Raw genomic sequence first — 26,962 nt, forward strand, 5'->3', positions numbered from 1 at the left:
TGTAAGCAAGCAGAGGCAAGGCAGAACACTTGTGCATAGGCTGGAAACATGTTTTCCCCACAGAATCCCCTCCCCAAGAAAAATGAGTTCAAACTCTTAAAATGGCATGAAAGGAAGTAGGGGAGTAAAACAGTGTAAAGGAAAAAAAAATAGCCTGAAGTCAACAACTACAAGGAGAAAACGTCACTTTACCAAACACACCTTATTAATAATTCTGCTGGAAAACAGAGAGGGAGTCTTCTCACGATGAGCATGAAAATTTAAAGCCATGAGAGCATCAGGTCCTATAGAAAAGTAGTTGTTCATTGTGAATACCTGTAAGACAGAACTTCTAGTTATGGTCTTATTAAATATCATTATTAAGATTTAAAAGTCACAGTGTTTAATGGGGAGTAGGTAACCACAACAGTAGGTATAAACATAGAGGTATTCCACAGAATCCATATTTATACTTGCAAACCATACCTTTGGTTTCCTTAAGTTGTAGTATCCTTTGTTTGTTACTTGTACCTTCCACCTGAAAAACAACAGCCATTACTTAGACTCATGTTCTCAGTATCAAAGCTGTAGTTAGGAATCTCATATCTATACTGGGATCAAGCCAAAACATTCAAATTTAGTTAAATGATGAAGAGTTAAGCCTTGTAGAACAACTAAATAAAGCCTAATTTTGGACCTCAGTTATTTGTATTTGGTTCTACAGAATTATCTTTCCACTGTTACTTACCTGTCTAGTTTGATTCCATCTGCCTCCATGACATTTCGTAAGATTTGCTCTACAGGGACTTCTCCAGCATAACCTGCACCCCAGCCCAGTGTATTAGACAGGTCATTGCCTGTTCCCAGAGGTAAAATTGCAACTTGTGGAATATAGCGTTCTTGCCCCTAAGATACAGAAACACTGCATATTAGCTTCTTCTTTAGCACTCATTTTCTCCCTTTTATCCCCAATATCATTAACCTTCATAGCAGCTTGTTACATAGTGCAGAACAACAGAGCTGGCAGCATTAGTGGAGCAGATAGCACATTTAAGTACACCTATCGTAGGGATAATGCAAAGGCAGGAAATGTTAAACCATTGTGAGAAGAAAAGAGAATACATATGGAAATGCATTGGAAATAATAAATATGGACACAATGCATTGTTAATACTGAATAGAGTATTCCTTCAGAAGAAGGATGCTTTGGATCCACAAGTGGAAGCCTGACCTTCTCATCTGATTTCCTGATTATATGCTGCTGACTTGCTGCAGCCATAGGCGAGTTACTAACACTATTACTGCACATACCTCTGGGAAGTGGTATGAACACTAAGAGAGCCGTAACACCCACGGCTGTGAACTAGAACAAGACACCAAAACGCTCCTACAAGACTGAACTCAGGTTAGGTCTAAAACAGCAGGTACACATAATACTAGAGCATTCAACCACGGAGAGAAACGCACGTACTCAAAGAAGGAAAGTCAGTATCTAAGTTTCAGAGGTGCCACATACACACACAGATTCAACTGTCATCAACAGATGGAGCGGATGATAATCACCTCTGCAGATCACAGAGTAAGTGACAGAAGCAGACATTCAAAACGGCCACCTTAGCAAATGCCTTTGCTCTCTTTACCACAGAAGGGTGAACAGTTATTTCAGATGTACTATGGCCTTTGAAATTCAGCTGTGAAAAGTACTTGCAATAACTGGCATTATGGTTACTGTTTTTTCAAGAAAAGGTATCAGCCAGGTAATCTGTATTTGAGAGTCAAGATAAACGAAGGGAGCAAATAACCTACTGCTGATAATAAAAAAGGTTTTGCTGATACCCTCAACAGTATTTATGTAACTCCAACCACTCAATTTGAATATTTCGAAACAAAGAAGAACCCAAATTTCATCAACTATATTGGCTCTGAGGGACAATACATCAAGTGTCCAAGCCCAAGTAACCATATACTCATATTCATTAACCTTTATAGTTACACTTTGTTGCATTTCTACTTTATCAGTACATAAAAATTCTCAAAGAAGCTCCGTTTGACTATGCCTGAAGTTGTAATAATGGCCTTCAACTACAACATTTCATGTATTAACAAGAAAGCCACGGGGGGTGCAGAAAAGACATTAACATAAGAGTAACTTTCTTCCTTCTTTCACGAGGGAAAAAGGTTATTAGGTAAAGCACTAAAGCCCTAGTAATTATTGTTCGTTCTTAATTCTCTCAGGAGTTCTTAGTAGTACCCTGTAAATTGGAATATCTTCCATTTCAAAGCAACAGTAAACACACAGCTTATTTTTTCCTTCTCTACTTGCTGTTAATAGGTAAGGCTGCAGACTGATAGATTCTTCAGAATATGTGATAAGGAGCAGATGGAAACTACTGCAGTCATTCACGCACTGGCAACAGAACCAGCATAGCCAAAAAAATTATGAGATCGTTATAAAAGATTGAGCCTGATGGGAGAAATAAGCACTCAGTGCACATTAGCCATTATTAACGATGCCATTTATGACAAATCTGTTTAAACAAAGAGGAAAGAACAATGCATAAAATATTCTGCAGCTTTTCTGTAGAACAAGAAAAGCACAACTTTAAATATCATTTAAAATCTAAAGCTTTCATATTTATCCTGAACTGCAGGGACTCATAGCAAGATGCATTTCCCCCCGCCCCAATATGAATAAGCAATTCTGCAAATATTTCTCTGTAGGCTTATTCAGGAAGATGACAACAATAAATGCAGGTAGGACATTAGGTGTAGCACTTTAGCAGCTCCAAAACTCATTTCACCGCAACACACCTTTTAATTTAAAACACAATACCTTTATCTTCATCTCATCAATTGCATCCAAGACCCAGCCTACTGTGCCATCCCCACCGCAGACAAGAACCCTGACAGCGTTGCAAGGCAGCAAGGTACAAAGTTGGAGCGCTTTAGCGGGTGCAGTTTTGCTTAGATCAAAAACCTAGAAGAAAGGAAAATAAGGAGTTCCGTAAGGTCACAGAACTTGACTCAGGATTTGCCTCACAGATAAACAATTTCAAGAAGTTCATTCTAACGCAACACGAAGATTCTCCATTTACAGTATACATTAGCAAATGAGCTGTCTTGACCTTTATGAGCAGGATTTGGTTTCCCAAATTCACAACAGAGCTCCAGCTGCTTCACTAGGAATAAATGCCATTGATGAACGGAGCTGACAGAGTCCTAAGGGAAGTATGTATCTAGACGCATTACGATGAATTCTGTACAGATGAAAGACTTCAGATAAAAGTTATTTTTAAATACTCAGCATACCAAGAAGTTTATTCTTTAAAGCCTTATTGGGATGCATTTAAAATAAACACATAGTGATTTCTATTAGGCTGTATTCTAAGGCTGGGTTTTGAACTTTAAAGGAAGAGCATTAAGGTGCAGCCAGGAAATCCAAGGAACAACTAACTGCCTTACGTCAGCATCCTGTGCCATCCCCGTGAAGCAACAACACACAGCAGCAACTGCAAACGCTGACATTTTCACAAGTGAAGGGAGGATTTAAACAAATACAGGTTTCAATTTAAGAAGATCTAAATATTTCATTTTCTAAAAATTCTACACTGTTTCAAGAGCCAGATACTTACCATTAACAGAATTACCGCATGTATTACTACAAATAGAAAACTGGACCAGTATTAGAACCATAATAAACTTGGGGGTGGGAGGAGCCTCTGCACTTTTAGTCTCTCTATATAAAGCTATTCTTTCTAAAAGAACAAACTGCATGAATTTGTTTCCTTTACTGATCTTCCACAAGATCCTACTGCCATTGCGTAAGCAAAGCTATGTTTATTCTAGTTTAAGCTTTTATTTTATTATAGTGGCATTTCAGTGTAAATACCTGAACGGGATTCAGCAGGATTTTAAATTCTCCTAGTAAAGTTTCACCCATGTTGTTTCCACTACGAGTGTTAGCCAGTATGATTATGGGCATCCAGTGTTTTCTGCAGTAAGGTACTACCTGCAAAAAGGTAACAGTAAGTCAGTCACAAAATACTGCACGTTTGAAAATGTTTAAAGCCTTTCTCCAAAACCTGTCCCCTGGAAGTGCTGAAACGAGGCAGTTACCAATTAGTCTGAAGTAGTCAACATAGAAACAAATACTTCTGACACACTAAGGTAGAAAGTTTCTGTTCTGCAGTGCCTAGGACAACAAATACTACAACGTTATGAACACAGTGTAGAAAAATCACAAAACATTCAAGGAATTAAGGTACCCAAATCTCACGTGTTGTTTTGGAACAATAAAATCCAAATGTCTGCTCATGCTTCAACTACCATGTTAATAAAATGACAAACACCTCCAAATTAACATTGCAAGTACTTCATATATATTGAAACATTTACCTGATAGTTATTAACCTGACAATGTACTGAGTTCAAGTTTTAATGTGTGGGTGTTTTTTTGGGGTGGGGTGGGGTGTGCATTTTTTTTTGGTTTTGGTTTGGTTTTTTTAATATATTATAAAACCAAGAAGCAGTAGACAATTACCTTTTCATAATTGGTTCTTTTGTCTTTACGCATCTGGTTGATTGTAGACAAATAGTATGGTGGAATAATTAAGTCTCTGAATTCTCCAAATGTACACTCCTCAGTCTTTAAACAATCCATCATGCACTCATCGTGTACAGTGTACTGACACCACACACATCTGGAAAAAAGACCAAAAAACATGAAAAAAAAAAATCCTCAAACAATAGGCACATCCATTTTGTTCATTTATTTTAGATAAGACTAACTTTCTAAAAAGTACTTATGTTTACATGCACCATTATAAGTAATATTTTAAGCATGTTACAGACAAAACCATGCATTCCTTGGAATTTTCCATGACTATGTATTGGCTACAAAAAAATTACATAACTTGGTCATGTGCTTGCAAATCTAGAAAAGTATTTTAATTCTGTGGCAAAAAAACCCAACAGTTTTAAATTAATTCTATGCTTTTTAATTCCCAAAACAGATGCTATAAATATCCTCTTGCACTGTCTGCAATATAAACAGCTACACTGAAAGCTTGCATGAGAAACTGAACTCCTATCCGTCCTTAAAGAGTATAGATAAAACACTAAAGTTCAATTTAATAAAGTGTTACTAATAACAATAATTAATAAATTTCTTAAGATTGATAACACCCCTTTAAGTCTGAAACCTAAGAGGTTACACAGTACTGCATAAGGCCGATGGGATTTTGTTATGCAAAACTGCTCAGCTTTTTGACCTATTCTAAAAGCCGTCCCGGAAAATGGACCAGAACAAGAGGAAATACTGCAATATCCACTGCCAGCCTCTGCAGAATGTTAATCCTCGTTTGCTACATCCAAAGCCTTGGTTTAAGCAGCTGTGAAAGCTATTTTTGGAGTCTTTCTGACTAATCCAGCACACAACTAGAGTAGCAATGACACTTGCCCTGTACTGTGACGTTCTTCTTTTCCTCTTCTTCCTTCTCCCTTTGCCTCCAAAATCCTCTCCTACGCACACTCTCTCTCAAGGTTTTGTTTCTGATAGTATGCTCATTTACACTGTAATTCTGCTTACTTACCAAGCAATTTGACAGTATCACAGAAGCAAAACAAAAGCTGGCAGAATATATGCTGGAAAGACGACATCCTTTGAGAAGGCTGAAGTCACACATACACCGTACCCAGGGCCCAGACCACTAGCACTAGATTTTGGCATAACATGCCACTATCTGTCACGCTGACAACTTTGCAAGCAGCCCTGCTGATGACAGCACAAGCCCATTCAACGGTTCCTTGAGATTTTTTTAACACTCTTACCACAAACTTTAACAATATTACAGTAGCTTTTAAAACTTCCCATTAGCTTTTTCTGAGTACCCTTAAAAATGAACTTAAAACAGCTATAGGGCAGGTGTTTGTTCTAGTTACACTGAGCAGATGCCAATTTTGCAGATAAATACACATTTTGGCGCTCTGAATTGTGAGCCGTGCCACCCAAATTGCTCAGGCTATCCACAGTACAAATGACAAACGTGTTAGAACCTTATTAAAGTCATCCCCTAAAATTAAACTCTCTTGGACATAGAGAGCCTTTTATATGTAATTATAGAGTAGCCAGCACATCATGCTGGAGTAATGCAATTAAGAGAACAAGCAGACATGAGATGCAACGTCATACTCTTAATCCATGACTCAAGTTACCCACAAGCATCCATTTTAATTTTAGGTTCTCTGAAGTTGTTTTTTTAACAGAGTTTCATATCTGACTATTGCAGGATCTCCTTTGGGGTAACGTATTCCAATAACCCTGTGGAAAATACAATACTGATATGGCATCGTACTTGCTCATACAAAGCCAAATTCCCTTGCAGTACCTGTAGTCGCAGAGCTTGGGCTGTGTGCCGCACTGTTGCTTGCATATCATACAGCAGCTGCAGAGTGGGACATTGCCTCTGATCCAGTGGTGTGGCATAGAGCTGTGGGCTCCACCATTGCTCCTCATCATAATTTCCTTGCAGAGAAAAAGCTGGTCAGCCTTCTTGAGGCATCCTTCGCTGACACGCAGCCCGCAGCAGTTGCAGAAAGCACCCTGAAGGATGTGCTGAGCACACACGCAGCAGTAGGAGGGCTGGCCAAAGAGGTCCGTGTAGTGCCAGTCATGCTTGCTCTTGCAAAAGATGTCTCGTATCAATACCTGCCGCCGGGACCGCTGGAAGCTGCACCACAAGGTGATGAGCACCGGCAGGATCACAGAGCACAGAGTCCAAAACACCAAACTCCAGTCTGCGACGACCGAGGAGGAGGTGCCGCTCCTGCTCCCCGTCCCTTCCATCCCTCTGCAGCTCAGCCTCCCCCGCCTAACCCCTCACGCCAGTCGGGCAGACAGCAGGGCGAGCCCGGCAACGGCCCCCTACTTCAAGGAGCCAACCCGCAGCTTCACGAAACATCTTTTAATCCCTTGTTAGGGCTAAGCACTTATTTGCCCCCACATCTGAGCTACAGATGAGCCACATCTGAGCAACAGAAGGATTTCAGGGCTGGCCGGGTGCGAGGGGCTCCTCCGCTGCCTGCCCGGGCCTAGCGCAAGGCCGGCCGGCGCCCGGCCTCCTCCTCCTCCTCCTCCTCCCGGCCCGGCCGCTCTCTCGGCCGCTCCCCCCAGGCGCCAGGAGGGAGCCGCCACACGACTCTGGCTGCGCCCGAAGGCCCCGCTTCCACTCCGGCTCCTCTACGGGGGTGGCGGGGGGACCGGCACCGCGCCGAGGCCCCGGCCCCTCACGCCACCTCCCCTCAGGCCGCCGCGCCCCCCCGCCTCCGCTGCCCTGCGCTGGGGGCCGCCGCCGGCCTCCCTCGCCCCGCGCCCGCTTCCCCCTCCGCAGCGCGACGGGGGCTCCAGGCGGGGGCTCCCCGCCACCGCTGCCGCCTGCGCTGGGCCGAGCGGCGGCCGCAGCGCGGGAGGAGGCGCGCGGCGGCCCCGGGATGCGCGGGGCGGCGGAAGCGGAAGCGGCGGCGGGCGGTTGCCAGGAGACGGGCGCCGCCCGGAAGCGCGGCGGGGGGCGGGGTTCGTCACCGATTTATCACGACTCTGGGTTTATCGCCAGCGGCTCCCGGCAGCCGCGACAGTGCGTGGCGGAGCGGCCCGGCCTCAGCTCCGGCGGGAGCTCGCTGGGCGGCACACCCAGGGCGAAGGGCCTCGGCGGAGGAGGCGGCGGCTGCTGACCGGCCCTCGGGCTACATTACCGTGCTGTTTGTTTCTTTATTACCCCAACCATCAACGCTTTTCCCCCCATAATTTCGTTCTGTCCTTACACGTTATACTGTTTCCCCTGTAGCAGTTCGAGAAATAAATAGTTGCAGCTATTGGAAACTAAAGGGTTTTGCACTTTCAAAACAGTATCTTGAAGAATGACATAAATCCATACAGCCTACATAACATTTCTTGGATTTTAAGCTGTTGGTATCTTAAAACGCATGCTGAAAAATGCAAATGCTCCACAGTTGGACAATACTGGGGTTTCCAGGAAAAGTGCCGTCACGGGACGTCAGCACCCCCGAACTCCTCCCTTTCCATCGCCCGCTTCGCGCTGGTCGAGCCCTCGCGCCTGCAGCCCGCGCCGTTTCAGCCCGTGGTTCGCTCGGGTTTTTATAAACTCATGGATAATCGCGCGAGCGGTTGAGCTCCTCCGGCCTGGCGAGCGCGGGCATTTGCCGAAGCGAAGCAGACCCCGAAGGCGCCCGGCCGCGGGGCGCTCCCAGAGCCTCGCGCTCTGACCCGCTGCTGGCTTCCTCGCACCTTTCCGCGCCCTCGTGTTTCTGAGACCCACGGCTCTCCGCCAGATTTCACCAAAACTGGCTGACTTGTGCAGACATAGCGGCACGGGCAGAATAAACACCACTTCTTTAGGAAATAAAAGGGCACAAATGAAGAGGCGTGCTCAGCGCCAGGCTGGCAAAGCCCTGGTACGGGGGGTACGGGGACGTGCTGCACTTTTCCCTCGGAGGGGAAATCCGAATTACTCACGTTCCTCATGCGAGAGCCGCTGGTGAATTCTGACTCCGTATTTCATACGCTATATTCAAAGGGACACTTATTTCTTTCCCTACCAACTGGTGATGCTGGTGCCATGTGCCCAGCGCAGCGCGGCTCAGGAGAGGTTCGGACGCTCACATCTCGCAAGGCAGAAATGTTTGCAAGTACAGTTGTTAACCTTACATTCTCACTTCATGTTGTGTTTCCTAGTAAGGACATTTATAATCCTGTTTTCTACTAGCTTGTGCTGAAAAGAGAAGATTTATGTGAGTTTTCATTTCTATGATCCTATTAATTTGATAAAAATCTCTCTGCTTTGTTTTTCAGCAGTGGTAGTTTGGCTCTGCTAGAGTTAAACCACATTAATATGGACTTCTGTGCCGGAGGGAAGTTAGAGATGGTTTTTGACAAAGGGGCCCCTTTGTGGCTGCCTTTGAGATTAACATTCAGGAATGGGCAATTGTTTCTTTTAAAAAATCATCATTTATCTTAGGCACCCGAAACCGTCGCCTGCTATGCGAGATGTAAGGTCATGTGTTTTATTTGCACAGATTTAAAATACCCCAAAAATAAAAATTTAAAATACTCTGAAGCCTGAAGGGGAAAAATGATCTTCTGTCATCTTTCCCTCAGGAACAGAGTTATGCTGCGACTGCGTGAGCAGACAATAGCCATATTCAAAACTTCAGGCCAGATGTCTTCAAAATCATACTACCACCCAAATTAGTTAAAGCACAAACAAACGTTTGTCACTGACGTAGCTGCCCCAGATAGGGTAACGCCTCAGCCAGCGTTCCTCATTTTGGAGCAGACTGAGAGAAAGGAGGATCAAAATGAAGAAGTTACTTGTGGTTGTCTTCTTTTTGGTCCTCAGGACCATTTCTACAGGTAGGAGTTTATGTGAAACAAACCTGCGTTGTGTAGAGCTGCAGAGCGTATTATAATAGTATTAGTTTATCAACCTTGTATTTTAGTATCTTCATATTTCATTTTTAATACTTAACTGCTTTTATATTGCAGGCTTTCCACGATTTGATTTTTAACAATCATGCTATTGTATTAGATATTTTACTCTCTGCATTACCACACTGTTGTAATTTATTCGAAAACCAAAAAGTTTTATTTTACGAGCTTACTATTTTGTTTTACCAAGGTCCTGCAAGCTAAATGTTCAATGCAATCTCTCCTTTGCAAGAAAAGTCTAACTCATTACTGTGAAAAATAATCCTAAAAAGTAAAGTAACACAGAAAAGAACAAAGAGTTGGAAGAGTTACTAATGTCAGTGGTTAGATGGTGCTGTTATATTTTCTCATTTTAGAGAGTAACATGAATATGTAGGGTTTGCTTCATACTGGTAGAACTATAGAAAGCACAAATATAAAAATGGTTTAAAATTCCACTCGTATCTCCTGGAACGAAATATCCCCTGGGAAGGGGCTGTAATTTCAGAACACTTTGTATATTGACAAAAATCAGGTTTGGAGACATTTCATTTTACAACTGACAGATAAAATATTAAATTTTTTGTAATTTCAGAACTAATTTCTGCTTTTCTCTCTTTAGACACTTCACCAATTTTGACTGAAAAAGATGCTAAACAGATTCTGAGAACTCGTCGTGAAGACAGACCGAGAAAAGCTGGTTTTCCTGATGAGCCAATGAGGGTGATTTATGATATTTATTTTTAAATTACATTAAAAAAAAAAAAACAACACCAAAAACACCAAGACATTTGTGTTTAGTATTAAATTTCTAAAGATTTAATTCCAAGCAATATGTTATCACCCTTTTAAGCAGCTGAGTTCTTCCTTAAAATATTAAAACACCTCTTTACATTCTTTCAGTTACTGTTAAGTAGCATTCTGTAAGTGCTGAACACTGCTCAGGAAATGTATGCTTGCAGAACGTGGAAATTATTTATCATGGTTCAAAAATGCCCATTAAATTATTGAGAAGAAAGTGACTTTTCATTTATAGAAATGTAGATTTCATCAGGTTGTTCCTGAAAAACTAAATAACAGGAAAAGTCTTCTGCTGACCGTACCTTCTGCACTCAAGGCAGAAGGGAGACGCAGGCGTCAGTGGTGAGTGCGGAGATCGAGGTAGTTCTGAACTAGCTTTTAACATTACTCACTTTCATTCCCTTATTTATGAATGCTACAGATAGGGTGGTTTGTTATGATATTGTAGAAGTTGTTAGTTGCTAGCTGAATGCGACAGCATTGTTTTTGCAGGCAGTATTTACATTTATTTATTTTTAAACCATATTACAACAAAAGAAAAAGTGAAAGAATTAAGGAGCCTTCTGTTTTACTTGCTTTGACAGGATGTAACATCTAATTCTGCACTTCTCAAGAGGTACTTAATGTATTTTGAAATTACTGCCTATTTCTTTCCAAAGTAAATACAGTGTGCTAAAATTAGATGGTTCGGAAGAGGCAAACCCCACAGGAGCCAGAAAGCACACAATAGATCGTACATGTATGACAACTACAAGGGGCTGAGCTTAGCCAGGTGCTGAACACTTCCGAACTCCCTAGGACATATACCCGGCAGGACTGCGGAGACAGACAGCGGTTTGCCGTTTCTAACCGTTACTGTATACCGGCTAAAAAGAATCCACCTGGCCGTCCTGGGTGCCTGGCCGTACACCGCTGCCGACGTCCACACTTCTTTGCCAAGCGTGACGGCCACAGCACATGAAAGCCGTCACAAGAATATTGCACCATGCTTGGTAACAATCTTCTACAATGAAGACTGTATAACGGGGCCAAAACCCAGAAGGCACGGGCTTTGCTGCTGCCCACAGCGTTCAGGACTGGGTTGATTTCCAAGCTGTTGTTAAATGAGCCTTGGAGTTTTTGAAAATCAGCGGGAATACAGCTCCCATCTATGCTTATGCTTAAGATACCACCACGATTATATAATATGTTATGTAGTAAATATAACATATCTTAAATACAAAATAAGTAAAACAGTAGAGAAGTTGGATTGAGTTAAATCCTGTGTTACAGGAAGTTACGTGCGTACATTGGACGCACTTAGTCATACGGTTTCGGTTTAGTCCTGCGAGGAGCAGGGAGCTGGACTCTGATCCTTATGGGTCCCTTCCAACTCAAGATATTCTATGGTTTTATGATCCTAGGCGGGGAGTAGAGGGAGCTGGGGCTAGAGGAGTGTTTGATTACTGACCTCCGCTGCTCTGCCCTCGCCACTCGCCATCCTACCACAATTAGTAGCACTTCGTTGAAAAATTCCAACCTTCTTTTTATTTCTTTTTTTTCCTACACAGCGATGCTGGCTTTCTGTAAGAAAACCCAAATATAAGAGTATTTGTTTTTCTCACTAAATGTCAAGGTTTTCAGTAGAAAAGGAGATACCTTCTGATAAAAAAACTATCCCCTCCGCCATGTGGAACATGGAGATTTTCCCTTGTGAAAGAAGGTGCGTGGCTGCTGTGTCCTTGTGCACAGTTCTACCACCAGCTCAAGGAGAAAAACTGATTTTGTATGGATTCTTTGTAGCAGAATGACATGAATGCTGGGGTGAACCCACCTCTGTTCATCTATTTTAAGCAAAAGCTGTTTGTACTAGGCCAGATCATGCTGAGCTGGGGAATTTAATTTGCAATTCTTTGTGAAACTGTTTGACTTCCACAGTGCTGTTTCAGTCAGAAAGCCTGTCCGGTTACAGGCAGCAAGATCTGCCATCTTTGATTATTTTAAAAATGCCATTTATGTTATCAGCATGTTTTAATCTCACTTTAACCGAGCCCCTGCTTTGTCTCATGTCGCATCTTCTCAGTCATACAGTCCTGTTCTCCACAAGTTCCTAACGCAGTCTCAGGGAGGGATTTGAGCCAAGCCCCCCTGCGCTGCGAGGACAGCGAGCACAGCAAAAGGCAGGGTACTGCTGGCGCCCAGCGTACCAACCCGCCGGTCAGCACGCAGGGCAGAGGACCGGGTGGCAGCGGGAACACCCGGCCAGCGCAAAGGCTTTACGCTACAGCTCCCATTCCTACAATGCCTACTGCGCAAAGCGATGGGGGCATATTTGGAAAAAATGTATCTAGTGTTCACAAAGCTTATGAGTCCACATGCACTGGGACTGTAACTTTTTAAAAGTAAATTTTGTTCCTGATGGAGGCCAAGTTTTTGGTACACAGCTCACTTCAGTTTGATAACTTGTTGCTTACTTCAAAAAACTATAAATTAGCGTGGGAAATTCACATTATTTTATGTATCACAGAAAGAACGATCAGCACCGATGCATGCTACTACTAGAACCCCCCCGAGCACTGCCACGTGATCCTGTAAGGGGCTAATGGTTTTTAATCAGCAGGAATCAATTTTCAGAAGAGGCTACAACAGGCCTATCTGTGAGAATCCTGTACCCTCAGGACCAACAGAGGCTTCTGTGTCAACATGCAAACAAGAAATGTGTATGCAGAATTCCTAATTTATGAATATTGTTGTAAAATTCTTCTCAACACCTTTACTGATCTGGGTGATGATGCCATTCATTAAATATTGCTAGGTTGGGGCAAGCTGACTGGCAACACCATTTCACCATATTTGATAATTTTAAGGGGTAAATTAATTGCTCTTACATAAGCTGTAAAATTCTCCTGGTTCCTCGGCCTGACATTAGACTTGAGTGGTTACATCATTAAATTACTTTTTCTTTTCTTTAAATAGGAGTATCTGGTTTACCTCCAGCGCTTGGAGCAGGCATCGGAAGAACAGTTCCTTGAACACTGGCTGAACCCGCATTGCCTCCCACACTGCAACAGGGATCTAGTCCATCCAGTCTAACGGTTTTGCCTCCCCTGCAATCGGTATATAGATTTCTTTTACAGTGCGTATTTCTTTCTTCATAAAAGGCAGAGCCACAAACTGGAAGAGGAGAGAATAACCGATGGCTGGAGGAAGTACTTTGTGCTGAAAGGTCCCAGGCATCAACTGTGTCACTGTACTTCTGTTCGTGTTAATAAAACATTTGGTTATGGTTACCTGCTATATGGATAGAAGTTGGCGACTGCACAACGTTCTTATTAATGTTGCTTCAGATTGCTCCTGTTTCTCTCCTGTCTGCTTGTGCTCCTTTTCCATCTCATCTGTTTAAGTCTTGTACTTGCTCCCTTAGCTCTCCGTAGGACTGTGGCAGGATTAAACTCATAGGTGTCATCCTTGAGATATTTAAGATGCAGGCTGACCTGCTAGGAGCTGAGCCTGTTCTGCAGTATCTCAGCTGTAATAATTCGCTAGCTGCTGATTTTTTAAGTGGAATTTACTATTTAGTACACATGCTGGTAAACACTAACAGAGAACATTTTCACAGAGCTTGCATGGATTATTAGTTCTGTTTATGGTTTTCAACATCAGTGTAATAGCCAGCATCATTTGCTTTATTGCCTCTGTTTATCATACGCATCACAGAGTTCACTGGGAAAATACACTCCAAAGCACAGCTCAGAAGCCAGGCACTACTCACGAGCCAACTGGTGACCAAATGACACGTTCCAGTAGTGCTCCGTGCACCTTAGGGTTGCGGTACGGTCATCGTTCTCTTCCTTGGGCGTTCTGCATGCAGTATCAACTTAGCACTACATTTAAAAATTGTGATGTAGTGAGGTAAGGAATGTATAGGATTGTAAAATATAAGTATTAATCATAAACTCTTCCAGTTACCCACTGGCCATTTGTGATGCCAAAAAAAGAAGATATACCTACAGGTGTGTATTTTTATAACAGGATAAGCCTTCCTGCTTACATTCTTTAAACAGACACGAAATGTCAAGTGGGATAAATTTGAATCATCACCATAACAGCAATGCTGTATCACTCACAGTTAACTTTTTAACATAAAAGTTGCAGATTTAGCTCCGTACTTTCAAAAGCCTTTAAGCAGTAGAATGTGGACACGGTGCCTGTCAGGGCTCATCTGTTTCAAAAGACGGAAAGTTTGTCTGCTTAAAATTGTGCTATCTATTTGTACCGGTACATATCGAAATACCTTTGAAAATCTGGATGTTGTGGTAGACTGCAACGGAGCTATGTTAATCCACAATAAGCCAAAGGTCTGAAACTTATTTAAAAACAAGCCCATAAAATTCCCAAACCTTAGCCCTAGGAGGCAAGTTGGCAGTTTTCAAAAAATCTTCCCGCTGAGACACAGTTGAAAGCTGGCTCACTCAGCTGCTGTAATTCTTCACAATAGCTGCTCACAGGCAATTGTGGAGAATTAATGTTAGAAAAGTGCTTAAATGATTTGAAGCCCATTTTATGTTATTAGTATGGCCGACGTCAGCCTGTTTTTTAATTTTCTTTTTTTTCTGCAGATCTCTTCACAGGCACTGAAGAGGATAAACACTATGGCTGCGTTAAGGAGGACAAGATTATTCCTGCATTGGCTACGTGCTCATTGTAGAGCTGAACCTCTTTGCAATACAGTGCGATCCCAGTGATACAGCAAAACTTCCAGCTATAAATGGCTAGATATGTTAGAGGCCACCATGTATTTCCTACCAGTTGATTGCAATGATTGCTAATGATTGCATGCATGAATAAATAAATCAAGGGTTTCCCCCAGTTTCCGAGATACGAGCAAGAATGAATCACTGATTAGTCCTAGACTATGCTTTTTAAGGGTACAGCTTTAGACTGTCTGAAGCAAAAGGAACTTAGAGGGGAGAGGGAACCACGTGAGGTCTAGTTTAATTTCCCAGTGAATTCAGCAAAAGCCTCCTCCCACACTGCCAACACACGGCTTCTAGCCAGAGTGATCCCGAACCCTGGCCCCAGGACAAACCCAATACGGCCCAGAGCCCAGGCTGGGCTGCCCAGGGGCATGGAGCTCGTTCTCGGGCCACAGCGGCCTCTCCCCGGCTCCCACCACGGCTCCCGGGAAAAGCCGCTGTAAGAGAGAGTCTCCAGCCGGGGGCCCAGCCCCTTTCTGCTACCCAGGCTCAAGCCCCAAAGAGACCAGTACACAACTCTTCAACATTTTATTAATGATCAGCAACAGAAGTTTACAACAGAGAGGACAACAGAACTGGCGCGGAAGAACCGTCCGGCACAGCGCAGGGAGCGGCCCAGGACACCCACCACAGCACCCTGGAATGTAAGAGGCAGAAAGGGGCTCAGCCCAGCACCCATCCTCCTCAGGCCCTGCACCTCCCTCCAGGGGCACGCCTGCTGCGTGCCAGCCCTCAGAAAACAAGCCGTGAAATTCCCGCTGACAAGGTCCCTCCCTTGGGTAACCCATCAGGCACAAGGTGGACTCCGGTGGCAGCAGCAAGCAGGGCTCTGAGCAGCAGTGGGTCCTGCTGCCTGGAGACAGGACGAGCCTTTGGCAAAAGCCCCCAGGGTTCCCACACCTCGTGTGGAGAAATCCCTCAACCTGGCAGGAAAACCGCAGAACTGAGGGTCCCTGTGCCACCAGCCACCCACCCCTCTCAGCAGCTGCCATGCCGCTGCCTCTTGCTGGGGCAGCAAACGGTTCGCTAGCACCAGTCAGTGGAGAGAGGCTTTATCCAACCAAACCCAAAGCAGCTTTGGGTCTGGTATTTGTGCAGAGGCAGCAGCTGAGAAGAGGCAGCACGATGAACCCCAGAGCACAGGGCCCGTCAGCACCTCCAGCAGCGGGCACGCCGATGGCCCAGCATCCCTAACGGAAAGCTCGCAGGAGGAGCTGCGGGTGCCACATCCCTTCCCCGGGGAGGCCATTCTCGCCAGTCTGTCCAGCCGCTCCCACCACCGCCCGAAGGGCTGCTCTGGAACGCAGGCTCCGGTCAGGACAGCCGAACGTGGAGGGGCAGAGGAGGCCTGGGCGGCTGCTCCATTTCCCTCCTACTAAAAGCCAGAAATGGCAGAAGGTAAAAGCACATCAACATGTTAAAACATTAGTTATAATTAAAACCGTTTTTTTTTTTTTCTTTTGTCAAATCTCCTCCTGGGAAAGGGGATGGGGGCTGATTAACGGAGGAAAAGCTAGGCAGCAGGATCCCGACTCATTATGTCTGCATAATTAGTGCAGGAGGAGCTAGGACAGAAGAGGGTAGGGCAGCACATCCTGCATGCCAGCAGCGGCGTCCCCGATCAGGGGTCCCCTCTCAAAGAGCCGTCTGCTCCTCAAGAGGGTGAGGCTGCGGCACTCTGCGACCCACGCATCGGCTCTCTGCTGGCCTAGTGCTTCTCCTCTTCCAGTCTCTTCATGGCCTCCAACACAGCCAGCTCTTTTGCTTCTTTCTTCTGGTTCCTAGCTTCAAACTCCAGCCTGCATCAATCACAAAATGCCACGAGATTCTCATCCATCCCTCTCTCTAGCAGACTAAAAGCACCTGGAGCAGGGGACCACTGCCTACTCCTATGCTGCTTTGTTCTGAGAGTACTTCAGAAACCTCACCAGTAACCCCCAGACTTCTCGTCCACAGCCAGCACCAGAGCTTCCCACAACTGTTACCATCACTCTGAAGTCCTAGGCTCCCACACTGGCCAAACACTACTTATTTCTCCCTCTGCAGAAGATGCTGCTATTCCACACTTGGTCTGTCCTGGGACAGATGACTTAGTGCTGTAATACCGAAATCAAAATTACCACTGACCTGAACCAAGGTTCACTGAAGGTGAAGGGCTCAGGCCGAAAAGAGCAAAGCTCTGAAAGAAGCAACATGCTAAATCCCCAGGAATACAGCACAGACATTTTATCATTAACGGAGGAGGGGGAAAAATAATAAAATGTGCTGTGAAGCACATTCTGACATAGTAGAGCTTAACTGTTCCTTTTCCTGTACAGTCCAGGACATCCACATTTAAGCAGCCTGCCCAAACTGTGGAAGATGAAGGACCAGTTCACTGATTCCGTGCCTTTAGACAACCCCTTCTCTTCCTGTTTGATCCCACCAATTAGTCCTCAGAGAAGCTGGACAGAACAGTATGCAACAGAACTGGTTGATGAAGAAAGCCAACCTGTTCTTGATGATTCTTTGCACAATTAAATCTGTGGTGAGATTGCTGCCACTGTCCACCAGCTGGAAAATGCCACGTCTCTTCGGCTCCTGTGAACAAACACAGCAGACTCTGCTGTGAAAAACACGCAGGACCTCTGGGTTTACAGCTCAGTAGTGAAAGCTGAGCAGAAGCCACGGCAGGTCCTGTGGGCACCCCGCCAGGCACGACACAAAAGGATCTCCTAGGAGGCAGAATAAGTTAACTGCTGAAAGCAAAGCTTCACGTATATGGGAGCTGAGCAAGGCTGCCCAGGACTGGCACTGAGCAAAGATTACAGGGTTTCTCATTCTGCCATGAAGGCATCAGAAACAGGCAAAACAAAACAGTGACTAAAAGAATGGAGCTGTTGCGAATGCTTTACAGGCTCTGCTCCAAGTAGCTACCCGCAGGGCGGATGAAAACCAGCAGCACCTGCCAAGGACTTCCTTGGGTAGCATCCTCTGCAATACAAATTCTCAGCTCAGGAACACGAACAAAGCCATTCTGGATCTATGAAATGATGATAAAGAAGCACGGCCAACAGCAGCTAGTAGCTTACCTCGTACGGATCAGAACCATCCTTGTCTGGCACCACCTCAGTCATCCCATGACACACAAGTGTTACCTGGAGAAAGACGCAAAGTTGCTGACAAGATCCAAAAGATGACAGGGACCTTCCCTGCCACTGCACTCACTGCGGCACAGCCTGGAGATCAGCAAAGCCACCCCTCCTGTACCAGGCCTGGCAGTGCAGCTAGAGCTCCCTGTAATCCTGCTGAGCAGGACCATCTCTCTTCTACACCCCTGTGTTTTCCTGCACCGCTTTAAGCACATCACACCCCAACATCTTCATGTACGTCTGTACGCAAAGGTTCTCACCCTGAAGTGATCCAACAGATCAGCGGTGACAGCGTAGGGGGCTCCAATCACCACTTCCGAGACGTACTAGAAAAGAAACGGGGTAGACTCCGGATTTGGAAAAAAGAAAAAAGAGCCAAAACAGAGGCCAGCCTGCTTCCTAAACAGACTTGGCCAGGTCATCTGGTTAGAGAGTTAGGAACTCAAATAAAGGAACAGGAAAGTGGGTTTAGCAGCTACTGCTTGTCACACAGCATCTTTTTGTTCCACTAAAGAACATGCTTTCTGGTAGCGTGTATATAGCAAATCCAAAAGTTAATTGCTCAGGGTGCACGTTTCTGGGCCTCCCCATGCTTCTTTCCCAGGAATTTTCTCCCCTGCTGCAGGGAGCGGAGAGTTTTCTACGAGAGCACAGCTACAGAGCAGAGCAGCACTCTGCAAGGCATCCTGCCTTTTCACTGCCGGCGGACGGGTTCAATAGCTCAGGAGAGCCAGGACGACAGAGGAGCCTAGTGATTTCTCCTGAGAGCACACCAGCACCTCCGGCAGGCTAAAGTGATCAGTCTTCTCTTTGCCTTCTCCGTGCACACCAAAGAACTCATGCAAGACTGTTGGCTACAGGTGAACACCACTCAGCTCCAGGCAATTTCTGGAATGGCGCAGAGGCACCTACCCTACAGGCACTTACCCTACAGGCCAAGACACTGAGTGTTCTCTCATGGATGTTCATGATGGGATAGTTCTTCCCTTTGTAGCGATTTACTTCCTAAGGCAAAGCACCAGGCACAATTAGAAGAGAAACAAAGCAATCCCCTTTTCCTCTTGCTTTCTCCCAACATGAAAATCCTGTATTGGCCAATACATCCTTTTCCTGTCTTCCAGAGCACAGCCTGCTTGTTTCAGAAAGAACAACTGCCAAGCTGCTCTGTCTGTGGACAATGTTATATACGGACCTGATCAAAGTGCAGCCCAGCGATGATGTAGGGTTTCTCTGCCAGCTGGTGAACCTTCTCCAGGAAATCTACATGCCCAATATCTGTAGACCTGCTTAAGGAATTGAAGCTAACATGGAAAAGAGGGAAAGGAAGACAGAAACAGATACATTGAAAAACCACAGTGGGAGACAGGAATCCCAAGGATTTTATTTTTGCATTAATTGTTGCCTACGTCCTAAGAACAGTTGCCTCCCTTCTCCTCAGGCTCCACTGGTTCTGGGCAAAAGCCAGACATGTTTTCAGCTCCACCTTACATGGACTCAACTTTGTCCAGAATTTCTACCTGTTTCGGTTGTTCTGGCACAATGCCTCAAAAACTGTCCCAGGGATGAAGCGTCTGCTCCAGACGCCCTGTGCAGTCACTTGGTCTATGACAGCCAGTCCTCAAGAGGGACCAGAGTGTGATCACTAGAGTGCGGAGAGTATCCAGCTGTCTTCCCCAAACCCTCCAACAGCCACAAACCTCTCTAGAGAGGAGCTGTAGCTCCTTTCTCAGTGTCCTGTGACTAAGAAACTGCCAGTAAGAACTCCTGCCTCCTCCCCTCACATGCACACCTACAGGAGGGGAGAAGAAAAGAAAAGAAAAAAAAAAAAAAGAAAGGTAAATATCCTAGTCTGGTGCCTTAAAACATGAAAGCATCAAACAAAAAGAGCAATGCTACTTTCTTGACAAAACAGAGTCAAGGATACGGAACAGGTCAAAGGCTCCGGCCACGTAGATGATAGTGTCTCCTGGCTGTGGTTCCTTCCCTGATGCAAACTGGATGATCTTCTGAGATGTCTGTAGGAACTGAGAGACGCCAGTCCAGGGACTGTGACCTTTTGGCCCCTGGGAAAACACACACCACACACCTTTCCTTTTCAAGCTCCAGGAGGGGGTTTGGACAACACACAGAATGCAGCTGTGGGCAATTTGTTAGCCTTAATTTGCAGCAAGTATCACAACTCTTAGCAGCTTGGACCTTCTACATTCCTGGCACCAAATATTTGTGCAATCTCACAAAAGCCCTTCTCGCTGTCAAACACAGTCTAAATCGTCCCCTCAACAGCCAGCTAAGGAGATGCCGAGAAGAAAGCTCAGGAAGGAAGAAGGCAACAGGGCAGTCTCGGATTTCCAGAAGAAGCAAGGCTTACCAAGGGAGAAAACACACAACCTACCTACGCTCTTCTCAGGCCTTAGGACAGCCTACCCATTCACCTGGCTGATGGCACGCCAAGCTGGGAAGGGATCACCCAGAGCTCCAGCGAGGGCCAGATCCCAGCGCCGGTGAAACTGAAGACGGAGCTTTATCCCCGCTGTGTGGCAGTTTTGGATACAGCCACTGAGTCACCCGCTTCGGTCCCCTAAAGCTACCTGCTCTACAAGGCTTGAAAGAACAAAGACAACTCAGCCAGACCAGGGCAAGCCATACGAACAGCAGCATGCAGAAGGGATGCCCAGTTGACATGCAGGGTACCTGGTGCCCAGGCATTCTCCCCAGACCCAAGCACCAGGAAACAGCCATGCTGGAGCAACAGGCCCTGTAAAACCTGCTCAAAAAACCCAACGTGGTGGAGAACAAAGAGGATGATTCAGCCTGGTCAGCAAACCCCCTGTGAATAAGAGACTTACTCAAGCTGTAGGTCCAGGGGCTCGTTAATCAGGGACAATCCAACACCCAGGAGAAAAAAAAAAGGGGGCTGATAGCTCTTTAAAGGTAGCCCAAGACATGAGCTGGACACGACAGCAGAGAACTCCAGGAGGACTGCTCTGCTACTTGAAGACCAGGCATGTGAATTCTGCAGTACAGCATGCTAGCTACGTGCCTGCTACACAAACGCTTCCCAGACCTCATGCAACGCTTTAAAAACGTGAACACTAAAAAGAGCATCCACAGAGGCTGTCCCTAGGCTGGAACCGCGGGCACTCGGGTCCCAAAGGAAGCGGCGATAAAGAATTTACAAGCAAGCCAGGAAAACAGCAAAGGCTCAATGGGCGCAGCAGCTCCATGGCATCGCTGAAGGACAGTTCGCTCGCGGGTCCTGTGCGGCCACACGTGCCTATTTCACTGACAACAGTAGCTACTTAACAGGGGCAGCAGACATTTACTGAGGTTACTACAAAACATGGAGGAAAAAACAAGCCTGCGACACAGGCCAGAAAGCACATTTGGAATGCTTCTCAGACAGGACAACAACCAGACGTCCACAACCAGAACTCACATTACCTTCCCAAAGTTGTCAGTGTGCTTCCGATAGTCTAGGTCCTCATCCTGAGGGGAGATAAAGAGTCAAAATGTTTAAGCACTCATATAGCTCATCCAACCAAGAATATGCTTGTGCGTGGCAGAAGTGCTGGGAAGTCCAGGCTCAGACTGCACACCATTGATCCCTGGCACTGAATGCTGACAAACTAGTTAATATCTAAACCAGAGTTGTGTCCCACCATGAGTCAGACGAAACGTGTCCTCATCTGATCTCAGCCTGGTACCACACAGTGGCGGCGGTTCTTGCCCAACCTGCAGACCTGATAGCGTTGCACACCTATGTCCTCCCTCAACTACACAAGCCCCTAGCAGGACAGCGTCCCTCCTTCTTCCAAAGACACTCCACTAGAGTTGGGCTCAGATCTCTGCAGACAGCTAGCAGCACCGTGCCAGATCTTGGTGTGAACTTATATATTACAGCTAAGCCAATCTAACAGCTCAGCACACTAAAAGATCTCCCTCTACCCCTGAATTCTCTTGTGGGTCCCTTGTCTTGTACCTGCTGTTATCTAGGTGATTCCATTCACTGGATTGCTTGTTTACCAAGTCAATTCAACTCATTAACCAACATAAAACTACTTCCTTTATTTTCCTTTGGTTAGGTTAGCTATCTACCAGGTAGTGAGCTGAGGAGACTCAAGAAAGGTCTGATAAGACTAGAGACAGCAGAAGGCAGAAGCATGCAGCTCAGTGGGAAGGAAGAGGACTTTCCAATTCTGGCAGCACTGGGCTGAGAGATGACAGTGGCTGCACTATGTAGTTTCCCCCTCGGAGAAGCCATAGGCTAGCCTGTAGTTCCCATAATGTTCCCGAAGCCCACACCAATCATGAGGGATAGAAGCTTTTATCCCCCCACATCTTTCCAAAGCAGCATGGGCTGAGATCGCACGGTGATCTTGGACAAGATGAAGCAAACATAAGCAGGGTGTTTTGCTGCCACTGCCCATAATCAGCTTGCCAGTTCTCCGTGCACCTAGGAGCCGGACCCTGGAGCTCCACTGCCATTGGGACAGCAAAAGGAAAGAGCTGGCATATGCCCTGGACTCCAAACTCCCACCCAAAGTCCTCTGACTCACTATGTTGCTGTGGTGAGCCTTAGTCATGAGCAGCATGCGGCCAACGAGGTCGGTAGTGGACACACCTTGGGTGCGTTTGCATTCCCTGCAGGGAGACAAGCAAAGGATAAAGCAGAAGCCACAGGAGCATATGGCTCTTTCTCTTCCCGCCATTACCACAGGAGCACCCGTGACACCTGGTAAATCCAAACCAGGAACCGTCCTGAGAAAGTCTTCCTTCTACCTGCTCTTGATGTAAAGTATAGTGTTTATTTGTTGAGCCTCTGCATCTTCTTCAATGCCACAGCAACTGCTCATATGAGGAAAACTTACCTTGCACAGACTTCCCAACAGAGCCGACTCCTAGTGAGGCTTCCAGACCAGAACTAGCATCTGCCAGGAAGATGAAGGCCCCGCCAGTCAGCTGCTAGTCTGTGGCACTTCCCGGAAGCCAACATGGAGGGAGCAACCGAAGCTCTGACACATGTTATAGCAAAATTAAAGCGTGACCTGAAGATAGCTGTGTTTCATCTGACTTCCCTTCAGGGCATGAACTCCCAGAAACTGCCCAAAACAGGATAAGAAGGTAAGCAGCAACGGGTTACCTGTATCGCCCCGCTGTCTTCACTTCCTCATAGGTATCCTTGCCATCTACCGTTAAGGTGATGTCGTCTGCAGAGAGAGAAAAGCTCAGAACTGCGCCCCAAGCCTTCCTGCGCAAAAGCTCTTTTAGAATGACAGTAATTGCTAACGGGTCCAGCCCATAAGCCAGACTAGAACTCCTGCAATCCGAATCTCTGCACGTACACGTGGGATACATCCTGCATCCCATGGAAATGTCAGGGGTTTGCAAGACCACCCTATCTGTGGAGACAAGCACATTCCTGGATGCTAAACACCATTAACCATCTGCTCCACCATTTTTTAGGTAGTCCAGAAAATCTGAGCCGGTTGCCCTTACAGTGAATCCAGCAGCAGGCACAACTGAATTATTTGTCTGAATGACAATAAACAGCTACCATCAGTCTTAGTATTAAAAAGCACCTTAACCTTAACTTCTCTAGAACCGGTTTTCGCCGTTGGTTCACATTGCAACTTTTTCAGTCAATTAAACAGTCCTCCAACAGCCAGTTCTTCCCCTCAGTGATGGCACTTCTACAGCGACATCAGGCTACCCGTCTACAGAGTTAGTTCCAGTTCATCTTCAGCACGGTTCCCAACTCACTCTACAAAAACACCTCTCATGTACTTTTAGTGATAGTATTAAATCTTCGCAAGTGAAAACCTCAGCTGGCTTTCGTTTGGCAGAACAGCCAGGTTACAGGCGCCGGCAGCTCATGAGTGCTCGCTCTCACCCGGTCGGGTGGCACGCTCAGGGAAGCCAAAACCCCACACCCTCACCTCAGGGCACTGGGACAGGAGAAGAGAACACGCTGCAGGCACAGCTCCGTGTGCCAGGAGAGAGGCAGAAACAGCGGGGTTGCTGTCTGTCACCTTCCTGATTAAGCGTGGCTATTTCAAAACTTATCTTCTGCATAAACACAGCCTGGCAAAACTGCAGCGTGCAAGGGTACTATTCAGGTGGAAGCACTGAATGATTTAGCAGAGGGGATAAACGCAGGGAAACCGGAGCAAAGGCCACAAGCGCTTCTCTGTTGCCATAATCCCTCACCAGGTCTAGTAAGGGTTTGCATACCCCAAACACACTCAGGGCAGGTAATTAAGTTGATAAGGAATTTGATAATTACCCTGTCCACGTGAAAAAAGCATATCTATCTTACAGAAGGTTAATGATTTATTTACATTTAATGAAATACTTGGCTTATCGACAGCAGGCAGCTGGGATCAGATGAGGAAGCGTACATGAAATGAGTGCAAAGACTACTCCTGATTAAACTAACAAAATACCTTCAGAGGAGTAGGGAGGAGGGGCTGAGGCTGAATGAACACGACAAGCAGCCCCAGGAAGGGACAGGGTACACAAGTTCTGTCTCCTCAGAACACTGGTTCTCTTCGGTGACTATCAACTGAAAAATGTTCATAATAAGAACTAGGTCTCTGACCACACAGTCAGCTAAGCCCTTGAACAGCTTATCAGCCAGATAAAGAGAGAGCAGCTTTTCAGATCTGATCTCATCCCAGGGTAAGTAGATATAAACACGATCGTATTGCTGCACACTTACCTTTTTAACAGTGTTTTTCTCATTTAAGTTTTGTAAATTACTATTTTCCCCACAGACAAATTTCTGCTGGTGCTAAGGGCAACCTCAGGATAGTTGTCAGACAACGCGTTTCACCTTTGTAAGTGAAAGGGCTGCGTAAAACCAAGGGGTCTGGCCACTCTTAGGGTGCCTAGCACACAGACGTATTTCTCCGGAATAGCAGAACGGGAGCAGCCATGCTGCCCAGCGCAGGCGTTGGCAAGGCGGACCTCTGCACACGAGGCATCCTCTGATGGCCAGCGCTAGCCGGAACGTTCCTCAGTTTGCAGCAGGGAAACCAAGAGCACGCAAGCCCCGGAGGGCCTGCGTGAGTACAGCTATCGCCTCGGAATACCACTCACCACCATGCACACAGAAGTCACAGTTATATTTGTCCAGAGTTTCCAGTGTGGTGACATAGGGAGCTCCTGGAGCAATCTCATCCACCCACTTGATGGCTTGCACCATTTTGTACCTCTCCTCCTGTGTAAAGACAGGGGGGCCCTTGTGCTTGGCAATCTCCTCTGGGCAAGAAACAGAAAAACCCAGTTAGAAGCACGTACTACAGCTACGAAGACTCTCACCTACAGGAGCCTCACTCATTTCACGGGCAGGTGAACTTCACTGCAGGCCTCTGCTTGGGTTTGTGGTGGAGGAGGAAGCCCCAGTAGATCAGAAAATATTTTAATTCCGTCGCATTTCCTACATGTGTAACAAGGGCCCTGGAAATCACTCGGAAGGCAGAAGGTCCCAGTGCCCCCCCTGTACCCAGTCCTACTGGGGGACTACCCGGGCCTCCTGGCAGCCCCCGAGGGGAAATTCCCCTTTTAAACAATAGCTTCATGCTACGCTTGGTTCATGCTAGAAAATATGCATCCATAAACCAGTTTAAAATCCATCTTCACGCACAAGAACTAGTTCCTAGCGCTTAACTTTCAGATGGGCTTGAAATGAGTTTTCTCCACACAGTAATTTGTTTTGGGATATCAGTTCTGCAGTTTGCACCAACAAAACCAGACTGATTTGCGACTGGCTCAATTGTTTTTACAGCACAGAATACAGATCGCCCCTCAAACGAAGCCTGCAAGCTCCGAACTACCTAATCCTCGCTCTGGAAGGTGTGACAGGGGCGGCTCTGCTCCCGTACCGGGGAAGGTTCGCCTCTCTTTTGGAGGCTGCTGCTCCCTGAGCAGCTGCAGGACGAAGCCTGCTTGGCATCGGGGTCTCTCCGCTCTCTCGGGGCTAACGTCGCTGGGCGATTCTAGAGGCAGGAGGAGGTGAAAAGCTGAGAAAACCTCTTACCGTCCGTGTGGACTCCAACAATCAGATAATCTCCCATGGCCCGAGCCTGGCGTAGCTGGTTGGAGTGGCCATAGTGCACCATGTCATAGCTAGAAAGACAACGGCCCCAGCTCAGCCCGGGGACAGAGGGCTGCGCCTTGCGGGGCAGCTGCGGGCGGTGACCTTCCCCCTCGGCAGCCCCGGTGGAGCCCTTCCCCGCGGGCTCGCGGGTCTGAAGTCTCTCTGCTATCCGTACCCACGCAGACGCCTTTACAGCCGGTGCAGCGGGGGCCGGCGGCAGCGCTCCCTCCCGCCGCGGCCGGGGCTCCCCCCGCCCCGGGGCCGGCTGCCCGCCGCCGCAGCCCCGGGCGCTCGGGCCGGCCCCACCGGCAAGACGGCCCCAGCGGCTCGGCCGAGGCCCGTGAGGCGGCGGAGCCCGGGGGCGCTCCCGCCTCCGGAGCGGTCACGTCCCGCTGCGGCCCCGCGGGGGAGGGAGCCGCTCTCCCGCAGGAACCGGTGGCCCCGGGGCCCGGCCCGCGCCGCGGTCACAGAGGAGCCGGAGGCAGCAGCGCAGCCAACAACGCGGTTTATTTCTCGGGGCGCCGCCGCCGCCCGCCCCACTCACCATCCGTCGCACCAGACGCGCACGGGCCGCTGCGCCGCCGCCGCCGCCGCCGCGGGGCCGCCGCCGCCGCCCGCCGCCCCGTTGCGCAGCATGGCCGCGCTGTCACCGGCGGCGCCGCCCGCGAGCGAGCGAGCGAGCGAGCGAGCGGGGCCGCCGCCCGCCCCGCCCCGCGCCCGCCCCCGCCGCCATCTT

General features: G+C 47.0%; 3 protein-coding genes across 12 annotated transcripts in view; 1 reads left to right on the forward strand and 2 right to left on the reverse strand.

The window, feature by feature from the left end:
- Positions 1 to 7,494, reverse strand: part of DGKE (diacylglycerol kinase epsilon) — a 40,425-nt gene extending 32,931 nt beyond the window's left edge. For all 5 annotated transcript variants that reach the window (XR_015703332.1, XR_015703333.1, XR_015703331.1 and 2 more), the window contains exons 1-7: positions 6,366 to 7,494; positions 4,520 to 4,679; positions 3,869 to 3,988; positions 2,813 to 2,956; positions 728 to 885; positions 466 to 517; positions 202 to 315 (exon numbers count right to left, since the gene is read on the reverse strand). Coding sequence is in view for 1 of the 5 variants with exons in the window: in XM_087751170.1 (XP_087607296.1) it covers positions 202 to 315; positions 466 to 517; positions 728 to 885; positions 2,813 to 2,956; positions 3,869 to 3,988; positions 4,520 to 4,679; positions 6,366 to 6,823 (1,206 nt within the window). In the remaining 4 variants the exon portion in view is untranslated. The remainder of the gene's footprint in view (positions 1 to 201; positions 316 to 465; positions 518 to 727; positions 886 to 2,812; positions 2,957 to 3,868; positions 3,989 to 4,519; positions 4,680 to 6,365) is intronic.
- Positions 7,495 to 8,890: 1,396 nt separating this feature from the next.
- CUNH17orf67 (chromosome unknown C17orf67 homolog) lies at positions 8,891 to 15,117 on the forward strand. Of its 2 annotated transcripts, XM_087751182.1 has the most exons (4): positions 8,971 to 9,406; positions 10,083 to 10,183; positions 13,217 to 13,356; positions 14,860 to 15,117. In XM_087751182.1, the coding sequence occupies exons 1-3, from the start codon at positions 9,352 to 9,354 to the stop codon at positions 13,331 to 13,333; spliced, it is 273 nt and encodes a 90-aa protein (XP_087607308.1). In that variant the 5' UTR covers positions 8,971 to 9,351; the 3' UTR covers positions 13,334 to 13,356; positions 14,860 to 15,117. The 2 variants fall into 2 exon arrangements, with proteins under 2 accessions (XP_009465223.1, XP_087607308.1); XM_009466948.2 differs by lacking the exon at positions 14,860 to 15,117 and having other exon boundaries at positions 8,891 to 9,406; positions 13,217 to 13,599.
- Positions 15,118 to 15,511: 394 nt separating this feature from the next.
- Positions 15,512 to 26,956, reverse strand: PCYT2 (phosphate cytidylyltransferase 2, ethanolamine). 5 transcript variants are annotated; one of them, XR_015703334.1, is made up of 14 exons: positions 26,771 to 26,950; positions 26,167 to 26,255; positions 25,227 to 25,388; positions 23,269 to 23,335; positions 22,685 to 22,769; positions 21,570 to 21,614; positions 20,053 to 20,191; positions 19,321 to 19,403; positions 19,056 to 19,133; positions 18,389 to 18,454; positions 18,069 to 18,134; positions 17,489 to 17,577; positions 16,154 to 16,796; positions 15,512 to 15,634 (listed from the first exon to the last, which is right to left on the reverse strand). XR_015703334.1 is itself a non-coding variant. In XM_087751177.1 (14 exons), the coding sequence occupies exons 1-14, from the start codon at positions 26,860 to 26,862 to the stop codon at positions 16,732 to 16,734; spliced, it is 1,161 nt and encodes a 386-aa protein (XP_087607303.1). In that variant the 5' UTR covers positions 26,863 to 26,956; the 3' UTR covers positions 15,512 to 16,731. The 5 variants fall into 5 exon arrangements, 4 of the variants coding, with proteins under 4 accessions (XP_087607303.1, XP_087607301.1, XP_087607300.1 ...); XM_087751177.1 differs by adding an exon at positions 16,875 to 16,883 and having other exon boundaries at positions 15,512 to 16,796; positions 17,463 to 17,577; positions 26,771 to 26,956; XM_087751175.1 differs by having other exon boundaries at positions 15,512 to 16,372; positions 26,771 to 26,954.
- Positions 26,957 to 26,962: the final 6 nt, after the last annotated feature.

The sequence above is a fragment of the Nipponia nippon genome, unplaced genomic scaffold (assembly GCF_047370975.1).
Source record: "Nipponia nippon isolate SJK-2023a ecotype South Korea unplaced genomic scaffold, ASM4737097v1 scaffold_14, whole genome shotgun sequence".
Taxonomy (NCBI): Eukaryota; Metazoa; Chordata; class Aves; order Pelecaniformes; family Threskiornithidae; genus Nipponia; species Nipponia nippon.